This window comes from Epinephelus lanceolatus, chromosome 14 (assembly GCF_041903045.1).
Source record: "Epinephelus lanceolatus isolate andai-2023 chromosome 14, ASM4190304v1, whole genome shotgun sequence".
Classification (NCBI taxonomy): Eukaryota; Metazoa; Chordata; class Actinopteri; order Perciformes; family Serranidae; genus Epinephelus; species Epinephelus lanceolatus.
In genome coordinates, this window is record NC_135747.1 from 26144858 (window position 1) to 26164021 (window position 19164).

The window sequence follows — 19164 nt, forward strand, 5'->3', positions numbered from 1 at the left end:
TAACAGAGTGGACTGCTTGTTTGTTTGTCACCAATTAACTTTACTTTGAAAGCACTTATTGATCTGGTGTGTTCTCAAAGCATGTCCGTGGGACAAAGAGACCAACTGCAGTTAATTCCTGCAGTTTTATTAAAAGGGGGGGGGGGGGGGGGGGGGGGGGGGAACTACACCTGGGGTGAGGGATGAATGCAGTTAAGTGCAATTAAAATCATGGTAGGAAAGAAAACAGCAGTGCTGTGCATCCAAAGGACACACATTGAAAACAGTGTTTCTTAATTCACAACTTGGCGAGCAGGGTTCAGGATTTTTTTTTGAGAGGAGTCCAAGGGTGTACTGCTGCCCTGGGTTGCAAAGTTGGGGGAATTAAATTAGTCACCAGCTGACAGAGAAGTCAAATAACTGATGGAAGTCTCACCTCTAATGAACAGCTAATAGTCTATATAATTGACTGCAGAGCCTCAGAGTCTGAGACAGCCCTTTTTTTCAGCGAGGGGAAAATGAGAGGGAAGTATTTGTCTAAAGAGAGGAGCATTTTTGTGGTTAGTGATAAGCAAGGTTGCTTGAGCAAGCTTGTGGGGCTAAGAATAGAAAGCAATTGTTGATAATCTGCAAGGACTGTCTTATGCACTGTGTTCTCAACAGGCCTTTCATGTGAAAATGGGGGGTCTGGTCAGCTGCAAAAACATATGGCTTCCCCCCCTTCCACGCCCTCTACCCCCTGGCCCTGCCAATAAATGCCAGCATCACACCTCATAGGCATGTCGAGGATACACGCTGAGCTACTGATGCCGCTCCGCCGAGGTCACCTTCCTGCTAAATGCTGGCGCCCAATTGTGCTAAATGTGATAAGCTCTAATGTACTGTTGCCACAACACTTGAGCATGCTCAGTCAGCACAACCTACAGGTGGATCTGCTTCCTCTGCCAGATCTTATTACAGCGACGGGCCAACACGCAGCAGCTCGGAGCTCCACTCCAGTGATTGAGACGACAGACCTCTTAATTCAACTCGGACATCCTTCAGGGGTCATTTAATACTCAATAGGAAAACCAAGACACACAACACTTTCCATTTTAATGGAAATGAAATGCCTGGGCTGTATGTCAAAGCGGTGACTTTTGCCTACTGTTTCTTAATATTTTACTGTGTCTACTCAATATCTTGTAATCTATATGAACCACTACTTATTTTGGTCATGGTACAAGAGACAATTTGTCCTCTTAACACGTTCTGCAGCTGGAATTTAAAACTCTGTTTTTCATATCAGCTTTAATGTGATCATTCTGTGAATACTGGAACGATACTTGGAGAATTTAGCACTTGCAGATGTTACGAACACCCACGTGTCTTTTCCTTTTTATGTGGCTGAATCGGGAGGACAAATCAGACACTTTTGTTTTAATTGTCCCAATTATGAATTAGTGTCAAATGGAAACAAGCATGGAGTCGCAGAGTTAGAAACCCATGGGTCGGCCATTGCTTGTCAGATTTATGGCAACTGTAGATTTATTGATGTAATAGTGTTTCCAAATACAGATTTATTGACATTTTACTCCACATTTGGGGAACTTGTCACCCCTGTACAATAGACAGAGGGGAACACCCAACCATAAATATTAGCCTCGGACACTTTAAAATATTAAGAGCGAGCTGGGAGCGCTGTGCAATAATGTATTCTGAAAGCATCAGCCTTGTAGTGGATTATTTATGTGGGGACCTGCAAAGCCAAAAACAAGGTGTGTCCATGCGGTCTTGTTATTACATTCAGAGCAATAAAAACATTTTAAATTCAGTCATTCACTTCTAATGTGCTGCACAGTAAAGTCTAAGCATCTTGCTTGAGAGATTTGTGTTTGAAGCGAAGGGAAGAAAAAACATTGGAAAGTAGTTTTTCCGTGTCCCCTTGTTTTCGCCTTTGATATTAAATAACCTGCGGTGGAATCAAACCTCAGCCAGTGCTCGTCTCATGTGTGGAGTTTTTCATTAGTGAAGACAGCGGATGAATAGAGGTCTATGTAGCTTGGCCTCACCTCTCTGTAAATGCTTTTAAACCATGACAGTCCTGTCTGTAAATCTCAGCCCCGAGAGCTGCTACACCCTGAGCTACCTCATTTGACAAATAGCCCTCATTCCTAAGTGGGGACAACTCTACACCAGTGTTGTTTGAGATTTCTGAAACACCCTTTTATGTTAACATTGGATGAGCGCTGGACACATTAGCTCACTTTCAGAGCCCCTGTCAAATAATTCATATAAAGTGAATAATTGATGAGCCGAGTGACCACAGCCCTCACACCCACTCAAGTCAAAGCCTAAATCTTGAGGCCCTTTATTTTAGTGTTGCATATGTGCCCTGAAGGATCAGTTATTTTGGTGTTGCCTGAGGACCTCTTGGCCGTCCAAGGACACACAGAGACAACAGGCTGTCCTTTGAAGTCCCGTCTCCTGTTAACTTGGCCACAAATGCACAAGGTCTCAGTAGTAGTTCCAATAGGTTAAAGGGACACTTCACCCCAAAGTCAAAAACATATATTGTTCCTCTTACCTCCGATGCTGTCAATCAGTCTAGATTGTTTTGGTGTGAGTTGCCGAATGTTGGAGATATTGGCCTTAGAGATGTCTGCCTTCTCTCGAATGTAATGGAACTAGATGGCACTCGGCTTGTGGTGCCAAAAAGACACATTTGAAAAACTCAGCAGCAAATTCTCATGACCTGGTTACCAAAGGTAATCCACAGACGTTGCTGTGAGCAGTTTCATATAGGAACTATTTTCTTTCTACCAAACTACACCTGCCAGCCGTATCACTGCGCTGAAGGAAGCGTGCATCTACTGCTAGCACCATTGAGCTAGCTAACAGCTATCACAAGCTTTCACGACCATGATTTCTCGTCCAAACACTTTTGTGTGTGGTGATTTGGTTAGTGGGTGAAGATTGGTGGAAAGAAAATAGTCCCTACATGAAACTGCTTAGTAACCCGGTCCCGATTTCTAGAAAGAGTTTTTAAAATGTATAGTTTTGGTGCTTTGAGCACCACAAGCGGAGTGGCAGCTAGTTCCATTATCTCTACAACTGATATCTCTAACACTCGGCAACTCACAACAAAACAGTCTACACTGATAAATAGCACTACAGGTAAGAGGAAAAATATGCATTTTTGATTTTGTGTCTGTCCCTTTAATGCTGGAAAACATATAGGCAAGATTAAATAGAATTCAAAAATAATGCATCAGTGTAATCTGAGAGCCGTTTAATCCAAATCAGCGGCTCATAGGAAACAAAAGATTCCCATTTTCAAAAGGTGGAATGCACCCCTCAAAGATAAAAGGAGTTTTTGTCCATGTTCCTCTCAGTTGTCTAGACAATACAACACGCCCCTGGCCACCTGCTCTGTCTTCTCAGCTGACAACAGCCATAATGTATCTCTGTGATAAATCCCCTGTTTACACGACTCCACCAGTGTCACTAACAGAGCCGAGAGTTCACCTTAGCCGCACATTCATATACTACTGTCTGGTCTCCTCTCCTCGACCCCAGTCACACAGGAGGATATCTGGAAAGCATTCATTCACTGGAGTCCTTGACAGTCCTCAGCACTGCATAATGTTCAGGCTGCAGAGGAATGTCATGGTGAGTCAGAGGGATGAAGTCCTGACCTATAATTATTCCCCCGTTGGTCCCTGACATGTTGGGGTCAGGCCTGGACAGCTGGGGCAACATCCTGCTGAGCGTCTCTTCTACAGGGATGCTGTCACACAGCAAAATTAGCTCCTCTGTGGATCAGGCCCTGTCGCCGCTGATGGATGGGCGAAGAAAGGTGTCAAAAACAGGATTGATGATTTAGAACATGGTCGAGAGTAGTGACAATCTATATAAATTATCCCGAGGTACTGACTGCCTGTGTAAATGTCAAGGTTTTATTTACAGCGTGTCACCGACGGGGGCGTTTGGCGAGGTTGGATCGATCATTTTTTATAAGTTAGGGAAGCCCACAAGGATTTTAATCCTGTGATACTGCACAAAAGGATGTAGTGAGGAATAAGTTACATTTTAATCAACATTTGGCCAAACAGAATGAAGATGTTCTCTGCACAGAAAACTTGCTGATGCACTCAAAACTCCTCAGACAAGTTAGCACTCATGCCCACTTCTTCTTTGTAACAAAGTGAAACAACTAGTCCGAGTCTCCTTGGTGCTCAGACTCATATATTTTTCATCCTTATCTGCAGTTTTTTTGTTGAAGAGATTCTCCCAAGACATGACCATACAATCATGGATTCCTTTGAAGCCATTTGACCATTATCCTTGACACTAAAAGCACAGCACTTACTGGTACTGGATGTCAAATTAAACCCTTTAATGATAAGTTCTCTCCTAAGGTCTCATGGGAAATTTCTTCTGGATTACATTGTGGGAAAAGGCTTTGAACTTGACATTGAACTGAAGCAGACTTCTTGCCTGCAGACCCTAAAGTTTGGCTGTATCCGACTGCTACGGTCGCTTTCATACAGAAGTAAAGGGAACATCCAGTGAGGCTCAGCTTCAGGCCATTGACTTTTAAACCCAGATCCTCTGTTGAGAATATTTGCATTTGATTTTATCACTTATCCAGAGGTGTAGAAAAGGTGGACAAAACTGTTGTTCCAGGGTTTTTATAACATTGATATAAATGTCACATCTTCTGATACACATCACTAAACATTTCATCTCTCTCATGTTGAACAACTGGTCATTTATTCCGTAGCGCTAGCCTTGCACTCGCCATCCAAGCACAATTATGTTTGCAGAAGATGACAGCATAATTCCTCGCCCTAATGGAATTCAGGAAATGACCACTTGCACAGGCCATTTACCCCCACCGGTCCTTCGCTCAACAACTCCCCATATTTACACGTAGACGATTTATAAATACGCAGCACTATTAGGACCAAATGTTTGCCTCGCTGAAGCGCAGAAGGTGGCACTTCCATGGCAATTAAAGGAAATTGGCAGTATCTGCAGTCTGCACAGGAGTGCTGACATCAGTTCTCGCCTCGGTGACCTTGGGGACGTCTGTTGAGAGATCAAACGGGCCCCACAGAAAAGCTGAGGTCACTATGCTCTGCTGAAACTGACCAGAGGTTTGCCCCAGCCCTGGTGCCACTGACCCCGCTTTCCTGCTTGGGGTACATGCAATCAGCACGCAAAGCTGACTCTTACTATTGTTAGCATTATTGTTCCTCAAAAAGGGCCTTGACTTAAGGAAAGTATTGGGCTGTATTTTGATAGGAGAGGGTCAAAGCCACATGTTCATGTGATGAATTGTTAATTGTAACTGTATTTCTCCGATGACTGATGATATTTTTCCCTCTTCTTTACAGAATAATGGATCCTTGGTGTGGTGCCAGAATCACAAGCAGTGCTCCAAGGTAGTGTGGTTTCCCGTCTTTCATGAATGAGGCACATGCCACATACATACATGCCTCATTATCAGAGGATAATACAACATAAAGTGCGCGAGTCACGACAGGACTTGTTTTATCATGCCTGCAGGAATCACTTGGAGAACTGTTGACATAGACTATCATGAGAAAACCTCTTTTTCTTTTCAGCCAGTCCTTACATTTGATACCGATTTGCTCTTGTAAATGGGATGCAATTAAACACAGTTAAATAGAATTTAAAAGGTTAAATGTGTGTCGATTTATGAGACCAAACCCTGATTGTTTTTCCCGCTCGTGTCTTTTGGAATTTTCAGTAAGGTTGCATTACGCTTCGCCTCCCGTAGGGCTTGTTTGTGTTTCGTGCCCTGTCCCAGAGAAGGTTGATACAAAGCTGGTGTTGACAGCTGCTCTGAAAAGATGGCGCTGACATATTCTATCAGACTCTCCCGGAGCTGTTGACAAGGCCCTCGGAGATGTGCCGTATAGACTGAAGACAGAGAACACTATGGAGCTGAAATAAGGAGCATGATACGCTAGGAGAGCGCAGTCCAAGTAGAAATCTGAGCAATGCTCTCTGTAGCTGTCAGAGGCTCTCATCTCCTCACACACAGACCGTGAAAGCGTGATTCAATGCTGTTTGCCCATGAGGACTCAAAGTAGGACATAGACAACACGTATACATTGTCTGAATAAAATGCAGGATGTGTGTTGTTGTTGTGGTGATGACAAATGAGATGTCGTTGTTGGCTGTGTTCGGAATCACATACCACCACACACTCGATCTGTATGTACTGTATGCTGCCTACTAAGCAAAAGATTAAGTATTACCAGCAAGACAGTCATGTGACTGCATCATATGACTGACAGCTGGGGCACACTGTGCACATTTTTGTTTATATTTCACACTTGCTATGGGAAAGCAAAATGTGTTTCCCGTGCCATAAAAGCCCCTCGAAATTGAACTAGAGTAAACCCACCACACTAAAAGGCAGTGCGTCTGTGAACGCGCCATCGTTTTCGTTTGAATAAATGTTTTGCTACGTTTCATTAGGTGTAACCTGGCCAGTGGCTCTCACATCTCCGAAATATTGCAGCAAATATCCAAACAGGCGTTACTTGAAAAAACTGACCACATATTGGGAATCTAAATACTTAAATTCTCCCCTGAAAAGATATTTAAAATGTAATAAAGTGGCATATTAAAGGGATACTTCACCTGCAAAATAACCATTTGCATATTCATTACTCACTCTGTGTTACCTTAAATTTGTAAAGCAAACTTTGTCTTTCTCGTATGCCTCCACAGTGAACGGAGAATCCAAAAAAAGATGAACACTGTTCATGAATTGAAGTGAACAGGGAACAACAGTAAAACTATATCAAAACATTTGATTACAAACTCTCACACAACTCCTGCAGTATAATCCAAGTCTCATTTGTACAGTCGCATGCTCAGTATGTACTCAAGTGAAACTCATACGCATGCTCATGCTCAAGCACGCTCAGGGTGAGCTACTCATGGGTAAAAGTGTTTTATATTGTAACATTTTTAATGACAATGCATGTGTTTGGTAAGTGCTGAACAAATGACTGGATAAATGACACTTGGATTATACTGCACGAGTTGTCTGAGTTTGTGAATGGATGTTTTGACATAGTTTTGCTCTTGTTAAATGCAGAATGTTGGCGAAAAAAACAAAGTTTGTGAGTGAAGTATTCCATAAACCAGTGGTTCCCAACTGGTGGGCCGTGGTCCAAAAGTGGGTCTTGGGTTCATTCTGAATGGACCCCCAGTGTCATGTCTGTAAAAAACATACATAAAAAAAGTACACGGACTTTGCGGGACAAAGCTTTTATTTTGAAGTGCCATCTCCTGCTGTACAGGGAGTGACTAACAGACAGCTACTTGAGAGAGACAGCACACTAGCTTTACGGCATGTCAAATGCAAGTATGAACCCGAATGTTTAAAACTGTGTAGAGCTTCAACCAATGACTAAGGAGAAATCTAGAACCTGTGGCTGGACCTGTTGGGAACCACTGGTTTAAACAGCTTTTAGCCTCACTCTAAATGCCCACTGTTGTGCAGTTTAAAGGGGATGCAGTGCATTGTGGGACAGTTGGGTATATACAGAAAGTTGACATCTCTTACTCAGAAATTCTTGGTAATGTATCCGGACATTTCTGGCTACGCAAAGTCCACATACCATGCAGTGTGAACGGACTACAATTCTCCGTCATACTTATCGTGCGTATGTTAGTGTGTGATTTCAAACACAGCCCTTGTATGCATTTATTGTTCTTACTCAAACGTCCACAGATCTTGGTGTACTTATGGAGGAAAGCATGCTGTGATTTGGGCAAATCACATCATTGCATTGATTGTGATTAATTGGAAATTGAGGAAAATGCAGATTTTTTTCGTGTGCTTACTTAACATGGCCTCACGTTCGGTGTTCGTATTAATCACAATCAGTGTCTGGTATCAGTTGCCTTGCAAAATATCCCTTTGTGTTTGATTTTTTAATTCCTCTTTTGAATTTCAAATTGTTTCCTTGGCAATTTGCATTTGCCTGGGATACAGCCAGGCTATTGTTCTTTGTGCTGCCCAGGTTGCTTCTCTAAAACCTCTTTGCATATGTTTACAACATTATCTAACCTGTCATGTCTCTGAATGTGTCCTGATCTGTGTGTAAAGTGTAAGCTTGTTGTTAAATCACGTTACACCTTATGATTAAGTTCTGCTATTACACAGCATGTTGTAATTTAAGCTTCTCGAGGCAGAGCGCAGTCAACTTAAGTTTGTCTCTAAAGCTAAATCTGCGATCAAGAGTATGTCATATATATTATCTTAAATCATCTGTGACACGTTTATGCACAGACACTTAAGAAGGCAAACCTCCTTTGTTTTCACCATGATACTGTGAAACTTGTTTCTCTCCTTTCCACTGTGATGGCCAACATTGGCTCTTGGCACTCGTCAGTCCCCAGTCATTCGGCAGAGTTTTGTGTTTGAAAAAGGCTTTCGCTGGCTGTGAGTCCAAGCACAGCATACTGTTTTCATAATCAACCAGCTAACATTGCTGAAACCCTGCTGCAAATGTCCAAAAACACTCTTTAATGAACTTCTTGTTCTCTGCGTTCTAACAAGCATGTCAGTTAGCACTTCTTTATCCTACTGGTGGGCTGTAAATAAATGAGGCTGGATTTGATGTAAGCCCTTAAAAATAATGATATGCTTGTGTTACTGCTGCACAAATGTGGTGCTCGACCGCTCTGCCATTCCAAAATCGTTTCAAGGGCTCTCTGAATTTAATTAATTTAATTGTATCCTAGGTTTTAGGTTCAGCCATTCAGGATGCAGGCCAGGGCACAGTGCTGGAGTTTAATTTGCGGCCAGAAGTCAATATTTTGGTAGCAAACACCACCACACTTCACTTCCACATCAATGCCTTGAGTGCACACTCAGGGCCTGTGTGTAGTGTGTCAAAACACAGAGCTATTGTGGCCACTTTAACAATTGTACCAAATGGGCCCATGCTGTACAGTGGTTCCCTGTGAATAGCTCTACAGCCGCTGATTAGCCTCTTCACTTCATGAACGGCGCACGGTCAAACAGAGAGACAAAGGCAGTGGCTCCCGGGGAGTGCGTTAGGGCAGAAGGCCTGTCCACCCAGCGCTCTGTTAAAGGGCGTCAGGGAGCTCCCTGCCCGTGAGGAAAATGCGAGGAAGGGCTGCCTAATAATTTAGACAAAGCTGCTGTGACCCCGTCCATCTGTCTGCGTTTTAGGAAATCAAAGCCTCCCGCCTTCCATTTGTGAAGACAAAGTCATCCCGGTCATCTCTTATGCAGTGTCCAGAGCCGGCCCCGCTCTCAGTGTCCCCATTGTCATGGTAATTAACCTGCTTGCCCCTCTCTCCAGAGCGGAGCGAGGTGGCATTTGGAGAGCCGGGGAGTCATTATCATGCCATAACACTGGACCAGCAGACAAACTCCATTCAGTGGGGAGACGCCAGGAGAACACACAGCAGGCGTTTTCTATGAGCTATTGTCATTTTGTCTCCCTACTGTTAGAGCTCCCCAACTTGAGAAGTTTGGATGTGTTCCCTGAAAGTTTGTAAAACTCCAGGGTGTTCTCTTTTCCTGCTGGTGCAAAGAAAATAGATTTTGTGCGTGCGCATGGGAGAGCGTGCAGAAGCAGCCAAGAAGCTTTCCACATTCAGAGCATGGCTGATATTAGCGGGGCTTGCTTTTCTCCCATGGGTGTGATCCAGGCTCCAAATCAAATGCTAGGATTGACTTAAGGCAGCTAAATGCCGCTCTACAACAAAGCGGTGCGCTTCATTACTCAAACTTCTCTCAGGGAAGGAAGAGAAGAAAGGACATGTGCATTACGCCTGGATAAGTTGGCCTGTGGTGAGTCATTGGAACGTGGCCACCACTTATAACTCCTGAGGAAGAAAAGTGTCATATTTTTCTTGTAAACACGCCGAATATCCTGAACATTTTTTAAAATCAGTGTACTTATTCCTCCGTGGAGGCTGATCTCTCAATGAATTAGATTGAGTGGTGATAATTGAGCTGAAGAGAGCTAAAACGCCAGCCTGTAATAAAGCATCTTTTAAGCAGGGAGATGTTGACTTAGCCTTACATTTCCCTTAACCTGCCACATCCTTGCCCTTTTATTTATCAGGAGTTTCCAGAGAGAAAAGCTTTATAATGCAACATTGTCTAGTCGGCATTTGACGCCAATGAGTCGTGCATGTCTTTCATAGATGTCTCACATATCCCAGGTGGCTCTTTTGAATGTCTTTTCTACCAATCACGTCCTGAGCTGCACATACCAACACAAGAATAAGAAGTGTTTACTCTTTTGGATTAGATGCGCCCTCGTCTTCACATGTCGGAAGCTTTGGAGCCTGAATAACAATCACTGGAATGCTACTATGTCTCATTCAAAAGTGTCTTTCTTGTCAGCCCCCCCCTCGTCCAAAGCCCACATTTTCTCACGCCAAAATAAAGTGGTCAAACTTCCCATCGGTTGTTCTTTTTTTCCGGGTCAGTTGAAGCTATAAATTTACCTCAAAAGCGCCGCCTAGTTCTGCAGTTTATATGAATCTTAATTAAAAACAAAAATAACAGCGCATACTTTTGGGAATGGTCACTTTCACTTGAGGCTTTCCGAGTGTGCTGATGCAGTTTACAAGTCTTTTGTGTGGTCATCTTTTCTTTGGCGGTAGGTAGTATATTTTGAAAAGATGTGATAAAGTGGGTGCTGGTTGGTGGGTTTACAGCCGGGCAGGGCTGGGATTGTTAGGTGCTTAGAAGGACTTCAAAGCACCTTTTGGTCATGCTGAGGCCAGACGTTCGTCTCACCTCCCTGTGTTAGCCACATTACCAGCACCAACACCTCAAAGCAAGCTGGACTAGAAATCAATCTGTCAAGTGGCCAGTGTGTCTGGATTGGCTGTCAGTGGGGCTGCTAAGCAGAGTGTAAAAATTCGAGAAACAGTCTTAATTGATTTTCTAATTTCATATATATGTGTCGAAGAGTTCCGAGGTGCTGGAGTTCAGGCAAAGAGCTGTCGCTGTACTTTCTCGGAAGCCTTTCTTCATGTGTTTTATCTAGTTTGAGGCTGTGTGTGTGTGTGTGTGTGTGGGTGGGTGGCGGAGGAGTGTGAAGCAGGGCTGGTCAGTCCCAGCAGGAAGGACCTGATCTGGACATGGTTGTTAAGTTTCACTGGCTAAAGGGGGGGTCGCTTCATTGGCTGCTATCTGTGGAGCTCATTATTCACATGGTGGGTGGCAGAGAATGAAAACCCCCCACAGCAGAAAACTAAAGACGTGGCCACAGGAGAGGAGACGAAGAGGCAGTGGAACTGCAGTTTAGACTTCCTCCACAGTGAAAGCTCACATCTAAAGCTGCTCTCTGCAATGCTGTCTGTTCAATATCTGAGCGATGATTTCACATGTTCTCCCTGTCAGATGGGTTTTCATTCCCTTGAAGGATTAATGTAATGAAAGCTGCTGTGAAATCCTCTTTTAGCAATAATGACCAGTCACACTGAGACAATCTGCTGTCATCCAAGTGTTTATTCTCTTTCTGAGGATGGATTGGCTGAGTATCATAGATTACTGCGTACCTTTCATGTTGACTTTGCTGTCTCTTCCCTCCCTGAGCTTGCGTATCGAGAGGTGCTGAAGCAAGGAATTATTCTACAGCTTTATTCATAGTCCATGTTAATATATCCTTACAGACCTAATCGTGCCAACGGTCACATTGAAGAAGAGGAGATTAAAACGTAAGAATCTTAAAGCTGATGTACTTAGTAGATGTTGGCTTATCAATTTATTCCAGCTCCACTCAAAGCAGTTGCATCCCGCAGATAAATCCTGCAGATTGTGTGTGACAGTTTCAGGACGACGAAGAACCAAAATGTGTGTCAGAGACTCTGTGATCGACAGCTCTCTTGACCTTTACCCTGGACGTGATTACTTCAGCAGAGTAGTCGAAATTTCCAGACTGTACATGTATCCGTGATGAATAAAACCGCCTTCTTGTGACTCTTCCCACTCAGCTTGCCCAGGTTTGCCCGCTCTTTGAAAAGTCTTTTGTTCTCCACTTTTGAAATACATATAAAAGAGAAATCAATCATTGCACCAGGTGCGTGGAATGAGGCGCACGTTACCTCTCAATCTACGTGTTGCACTGGTGTGAGGAGCTGTTACTGGAGGCTGGCGAGGGCAAGTAGGATTAGTGAATTTCAAGTGTTTCTGAGGCTCAAATAAACAAGTGGAGATAGTGGTGGAATGTGACTGCAGCATGGGATTAGGGCGGCTTTAGTCCCCCTCAACGGCGCGTCGTGTTTTACATGTTGTTGGCCTACATTGAGACAGAATCTCCAGGTCTCATTTCATTTCAGATGGCGAGGGGATTGAGACGGCTCGAGCGGTCACTGGTTGAACAAACCAGTGGGGGCTGACATCCTTTTATCTTGTTTACTATCTCCTCAATCCGCACTGACGGAAATTCATTTTTCATCTTCTGCGAGTTTGTTATCAATGCTGTAAATCAACTGTATAGACAGTTTGGATAAATGGCTTTGGCGCTGAGGAAGTGTTTTATCATTTGATCGCATTTTCAACTGCGCTCGTATGCATCTGTCAGCGTGACATTATTCAGTGTGATGGTGTGGGAGTAAAGACAGTAAATCATGTGTAGGGCAGATCTGACATTGGTGTTTTTTTGCTTCGGAGAACAGCGGAGAGGGTTTGGCTTTCCCATGCCACGTCACACAGAGACAGACCTCCTTTATCACCGATCTGACCCCACATGATGGATACATCCTGTTGAGTCTAATTGTCATGAAATGTAAACTGAGCCCAGAGGTAGGTGATAACTGAGGCTCTGGTTACAGCCACTGTAAGTTTGACTCTTGTCACTGCGGAACATAACAACATGAGATGGCAGAGGACCTGTAAGAGAAGGAGGCCTCTCAGAGGAGGGGTGTGTGTGTGTGTGTGTGTGTGTGTGTGTGTGTGTGTGTGCATGGGAGGGGTGTCTGGGTGAAACTTCAGAGTCATTAAGTATTAAGTGAACTGCTATTGCATTCCACAGCAGACAAAGCACAATTCTGGCTACGCTGTGTGGGCTTTTTTTGCTCATAAATAAGGCAGGCATCTCTGATTGTGGGGTAAATGTATAATTCATGCACTGCCCCTCCTGCTCCTCCTCTTTTTCTTCTCACTTTCTGCCAAGCTATTCCTTTTCAGCTCTTTGTTGTCTGCGCCCTCCACTGCATTTAAATTAATAATTAAAGTGATGCTCAAAGAATGTCTGTGACACCACCTGCTAGGTTACTCACCGTCTCCGAGCCAGGTTTCGAGAAACAAAACAGAGTCTTGAACCATATCCGTTTCAGTTCACCCCCTCTAGAGCTGGAATACTACAGTGTTTTAGTTGGTTGTAAATATGAAGGAATTATGACGCTGGCAACGTCTGCAGCATACGTCCCTCTCAGGGCTGTAAAACACTTGGAGATTTGGAAAATGTGTCGTGTAAGAGTGTAAAAGTCTCTATCAATCTTGGTGTGAGCTAATTGGCGTGGTTATCATCCTGTATTACTTACATTAAGAAATGTTGTCGACAAGTTACTGTTGCTGGCAGGCCCTGTCTTATTCCATTTTTAGATTGTGATGTTAAGCAGACATGGACAAAATTACGCTGACATCTATTTCTCAGGTGGTGCAATGATGACAAATGGGGCCACTGAAAATCTTGGCGTGACACACAAAAATCAAAAGCCATAAGTAATATATAGACTAGCTGAAAACTATGTCATTATGAAGAGCTAAGAAATCGCATGCAGATATACTTTGGTGTCTTACTTTATAGCTAATATTGCTAATTATCTGACATGCATGGATTACATTGTGAGCTCCACAACGATCCTGTTTTAATGTTCAGTGTATCTATTAGGTGATTTTTCGCTTTTCAAATACGCCGTTCCTCAAAAAAGACAAATATACAGCTTTAATTTGAAGGAGTGCATGAATTGTAGGGAGCAAAATATTTACTGGGAACAAGCCATTTCAGGTGTAGGGGAGACTCGTGGATACCCATGGAGCCCATTTTCATTCAGAAAATTCATACCTTGAGGTTAAAGTTCATGGAGATGCCATGCCATTTGTTTCCGAGCCAATATTTAGCCAGAATATGGAGTGTTATTGAGCCCCCTTTTAGACAAGCTATGCCGACATGGTTGGTACCACTGGATGCCTTAGGTTGTCTAGTTTCACATGATGTCACTACCTTTGCACATGCTTAAGAAACGAGAACGCCACAGCCTTTTAAAGACAGTAATGTCGGCCTTAGTTCACCTGGGTAAGCAGCTATTGTGTTAGGGGAGGCATGGTTCCTCTTGGTCCCCCTTAGGGGTGCCACTGGTGCTGCAGGGTGTTGCTAACAGGCAGCTTGTCCTCCTTCAGACCAGCTATGACAGACGTGATAAATAGATACAGAAATGATAGGCACCCACTGCACCTAATGCTGAATTTCCATACAGTTTAGACACCTGTATCTTTAGGGAGACAAACAAGAGCAGACACCAATTTGCTCCACACACATAGCTTACCTGGCATCGCACACAGGTGCCACATATCTCCAATACTTAGGCAGTGGGAACAAATGAAGCGCAGGATCACCGACATGCTGTAATTGTTGTCTTGTCTCATTCCGAATACAGCGCTGACACTGTGAGCCTGTTAGTTTGCAGAGGCTTATGTAATTGCAGAATAGAAAACCCCACAGCAGCCACTGCGTTTTAATTTTATCTGTGCACCCCCTCAAATATCAGACCAAAACTTTGTATGAATATTTAAGATGCACTTTCATTGACACACACAGCTCTTTCTGTTAGTTTAAGTTGCAAATGAAACAACGGCATTGACTGGAAAATGATTCAAACCGCGCTAATGTGATTTCAACATTAAACTGTGGCATTTAGATGAGTGACCTTCTGCTCTTTGGAAAACCTCATTCCATATTTATCAGCACCCGTGTGAGCTCGCTGCGTATAGAGTTGCAGAGTCACATCTCAAATCAGCACGCCGTTAATCTTTTTGATCCACCTGATCCAACCCACTGTCTGCTCAACACACACGTGCTGATTTACGGCAGCGCAGAAATTAAATATGCGATATCTCATGGACTTAACACGCTATAAGGTCGCGTAAGGTTGAGGAAATGGCGTGACTAGTTTTTATAACAGCTCAGGACGGGGATATCTTCTTCCTGATTTACTTGCCATATTTTTGCAGTCCTTTGGAACTTAATGGGACGTCAGAGACATATTGGAAAGCCTCGCCAGCGTATGATTTTACACTTGTTAAGATCACAGTTCCAGAGCTTGATGAAATATGTTTCAGCCTGGTTAAACTGGAATCATAGTCTCTGTGGGTTTCGTGTGAAAGGCAGCTACAAAGATTTTAGGCATGCTACTCCTTGTTTGCCCTCAAAAGTAAATTTTGGATGCGAATCAAGCTGACTTTGAATTCTGAGAGGCAGCTTGAAGTAGGGCCTGTGCCATGAATAAGAATGGGGAGAAAACAGGAAAATTACCAAGAGTAATGGCCCTCATTCTGGCTCTCCACAGAGAACAGAGGCGGAGAGAGGGAGCAAGTGACAGACAGAGAGGGAGCGCAGAGTCATGTCCACCATAATGCTGATGAATCTGGAATTATTCAAGGGTCAAGAATCGAGGATCCTGGCTTTTAAGTGGTTGGTCAGATAAAACAGGCAATTAAAATTTTTCCCCTTGGGCTCTGTGAAATTATAATGGACACTTTTACAATACTTTTATGACATTTTACTGATAAAATGATTAATTGATCAGTGAGTGCTAAGTACTGGTAGATGCAGCCCTCCTCGAAGTTTAGTTTGCTCACTTCTTCTGTGGTTGCTTACTTTGTGTTTCAAACAGCCTTTTCCACCAAATCAGGTCTTGTTCTTGAACTGGTTCTGCTCAGGACTCTGAGAACCTCGGTGCTATCTAGTGAACTAGCCCACATTTCTACCAGTTTTGAACAGAACCATTATCCTGGAAATCTAGATGCCCCGCCCCTAGCAAATTCTAATTTGCAAATTCTAATTTGCTAGGGCCCCCACTGAGCAGAGCCCGCTGAATCGCCTATCGGACCAATCAGTCTATCAGACAGAGGCGGGCTCTGGGCGGGCGTAACATGATGACGACAGCACTGCGCCATAGGAGTCGAAAAGTAAACAGCTAAGATGGCAGCTACTGAAGGACCGCGTCCATTCAGTTTAGCTTTGGAAGACACGCTAAGCCAACTACACTTATCTTTTTCCTTGAGAGAGGAACAGAAGACTGACCTAGAAGCCTTTGTTTCTAGGAAGGACGTTTTTGCTGTTTTACCGACAGGATACAGCAAAAGCATAATATATCAGTTAGCCTCACTGTTCGGCAAACAAATGGGGCTTAGTGCAATGAATATGTCACCTTGTTTTTTGCTCTAATTGGCCATCGTGCTATCCAATTGCGTGCGGCGGCATTTGAAATGCCTCAGTTAGTGCCGCCCCTTGGGTAGGAAGGGTGTATCGGTGAGGGCCAGACTCAAAATCTTTCTAGATTTGAGTCTGGATTTCCAGGCTACAGAACCATTGTAATCACAAAGGGTGTTGCACAATGCACAACGAAAGGAGACAGTGGTGGCAAGATGGCGGATCGCATTGATAACTTGGAAACTTTTGTTCTGTTATAACAGGTATTAGTTTTTATCCATAAAACAAGCATGGGTCAACTAGAGACAATTGTATTCTCTATTGTTGCCTTCTCCATGCTCTCTTTCTAACTTGTAGACTTCGCACTTTAGGTCAAGAAAAACCTGCTGCTTTTGGTTCTGGCTGGGAATAAACTTTCTGGGCTCTGAACCTATTTTTGGTTGAAATTAGTGCTGACCTGAATGCCTCGAGGCTTCTAAGCTTTGATTGTTGCCATGGTAATTAATGTCCATGTCTTTGTGCTGTTCAGGGCTAACTGTAATAGTAGCGCTTATTTTGGGCATGCAGTGCTTTCTGCATAGACAGTATTAGGTAAGTGGCACTTCAGAGAGTTATGAAACTCTCCCAACCATCATCTGTAAAGTGTTCTTTGATAAATGTCAGAGGTATGTGGGACGGTAATGTTGCTTGCATCCCACCTCAACACATCCCAACCCTTTCTCCACTTTGACCATGTTTGGATTTTGCCAAGATGGCATACAATGATAAACTCAAATCCAGGCTCCAAAATGTCTCCACATGAAATGCAGTCTGGCATTGGCATATTTCATTAAATTACTCTCTTTTGCATTTGTGCAGTTGCCTTACAACAGATACAAAACATGTGTCAGTGACATCACCTGTGTTGTGTGCTTGGCCATGGGCTCGGAAAACACGAACACAAAAAATGATAACAGACAAAAGTTGGAGGCTACAGAAACATGGCCTTATAACATTGCTGGCAAGTGAAAGTGCATTGGCCATGTTTGTGAAAGATATATCACATGATAAAAAGCTCAGTCTTTGTCTGCGCTGCAACGTGAGCCTAGTGTTTTCGAATTTATCTACTTTGGAGAGAGTTTTGGAAAACATCCATTTTTGGAGCTTGATCTCGCTGGCTTAGTGCAGATGGAGGGCCAGAACAGAGAGAAAAAGATGAGTTTTAAAATTTATCTGGATTAGAGCGGACATGGTCTGAGAGTGCAGGAGAATGAAAGGCAGATAAGAACCAAGAAGAAACTGGGGAAGTCGAGGGGAGATGACAGACAGCCAAATAAAAGTGAAATAGAGTGAGAAGTGAGTGAATATGTGGAGTAAGTGCCTGTTTCAATAGAGGGGAGAGCAGAGCCCGGCGACTGGATGGGTCGATAGATATGAGCAGAGGACTGAGAGCTGCTGGAATAATTGAGTCCGGTCAACGGGAGTGTGAAAAGCGCCGGGGCAGCAGAAAATAGCCATAACTCAATGAGATTGGAGGTGAGATTTACAATGTGTGTGATCAACAACAGAGATTCCTCCATATCTGAGTCTCCCAGAGAAGCAGACAGCAGCTGCTCCGTCCCGAGGGGCCACAAAGGCACCTTGTAAATATATGTTGGCGCCACTCGAGCTTCACGCTGACCGTCAGAGCTTGGATCGACAGAGAGAAAACATATTGGGGAAGTCCACATTTTAGGTGTAGGAGAAGTGCAGGTACCCACATGTGTTAGTGCACAGTTTTACGTCTGCTTGACTTCATTTACAAAATAACAGGATCAGTCATAGCTGTCTCGCTCATCTCTCTGTGACTGTACAAATATGCTCTGGCAAAATGGAAAATGTCATCTGCATCAGTATGAATTATTACCCATCTTTATTTTGTATACACTGTGTATTTTTAAGCCGGGGGCAATCTCCTCTGGTAGCAGTTCATGCTTCATTAACTAAAACAAAACCCTCGCGTGACATTTTATTTATGCACTTTTTTCATAGTTTAGCATTTTTGCGTCGGGCGGAGATAACTACGCTCCAGTGATGGAGAAAGGCACTTCTGTGCACACCAACCAACACCCCACCGTACCTCTCCCCCTTCCCTCTCCTCCCCCATCTTCCCCTCTTCACTCCCTCCACCTCCCCTCCGCCTCGTCCCAGCCATGACAAAGTGAAGATGGGCTGTGGCATTGGCCACCATTCAGCCTGACTCTCTCATCGGCCCCACAGAATGCCTTTCAGGATCCCCCAGAGTAACAACTGCTGCGTTTTATTACAGCGTGAAATGGGGAGTGAAAGACCGCTATGGATGTTCCTACTTAACCATGCAGAATGTGTCACTATTGGGGAGCTAGATAAGAGGACAAAGGGGAAATCAGCCGCTCAAATGCTTTTGTTAAGACAAACAGCTCAAGTCCATAGAAACAACCCCGTGCTCTTGTTTACATCTCACAGTAGAACCATTTGTGTCTTTTTAGGTGAAATTTGTCCAGAAATATGTTAACATCACATTGGATGGTTACATGCATTCCTTACGCTATTCAAACAGATGGTAGCCGTGTTGCCAGCTGGAAAGATTTGCTTGAGGGAGACCCAGACGTTGGCACCCAAGCTCAGTAGATACACTATGTCCAGCTCAATTATGTTCTCCACTCCAGCTCCATGGTGTGTTTTCCCAGATTAGATCTCAGAAGTCAAACACTAGCATAGCTAT

General features: G+C 43.7%; 1 protein-coding gene across 1 annotated transcript in view; it reads left to right on the forward strand.

The window, feature by feature from the left end:
- The window catches only part of anos1 (anosmin 1), a 52419-nt gene that overhangs the window by 1129 nt on the left and 32126 nt on the right, over window positions 1-19164 (forward strand). Inside the window, exon 2 of the mRNA XM_033613775.2 lies at window positions 5361-5408. Within this exon, the coding sequence (XP_033469666.1) occupies window positions 5361-5408 (48 nt within the window). The remainder of the gene's footprint in view (window positions 1-5360; window positions 5409-19164) is intronic.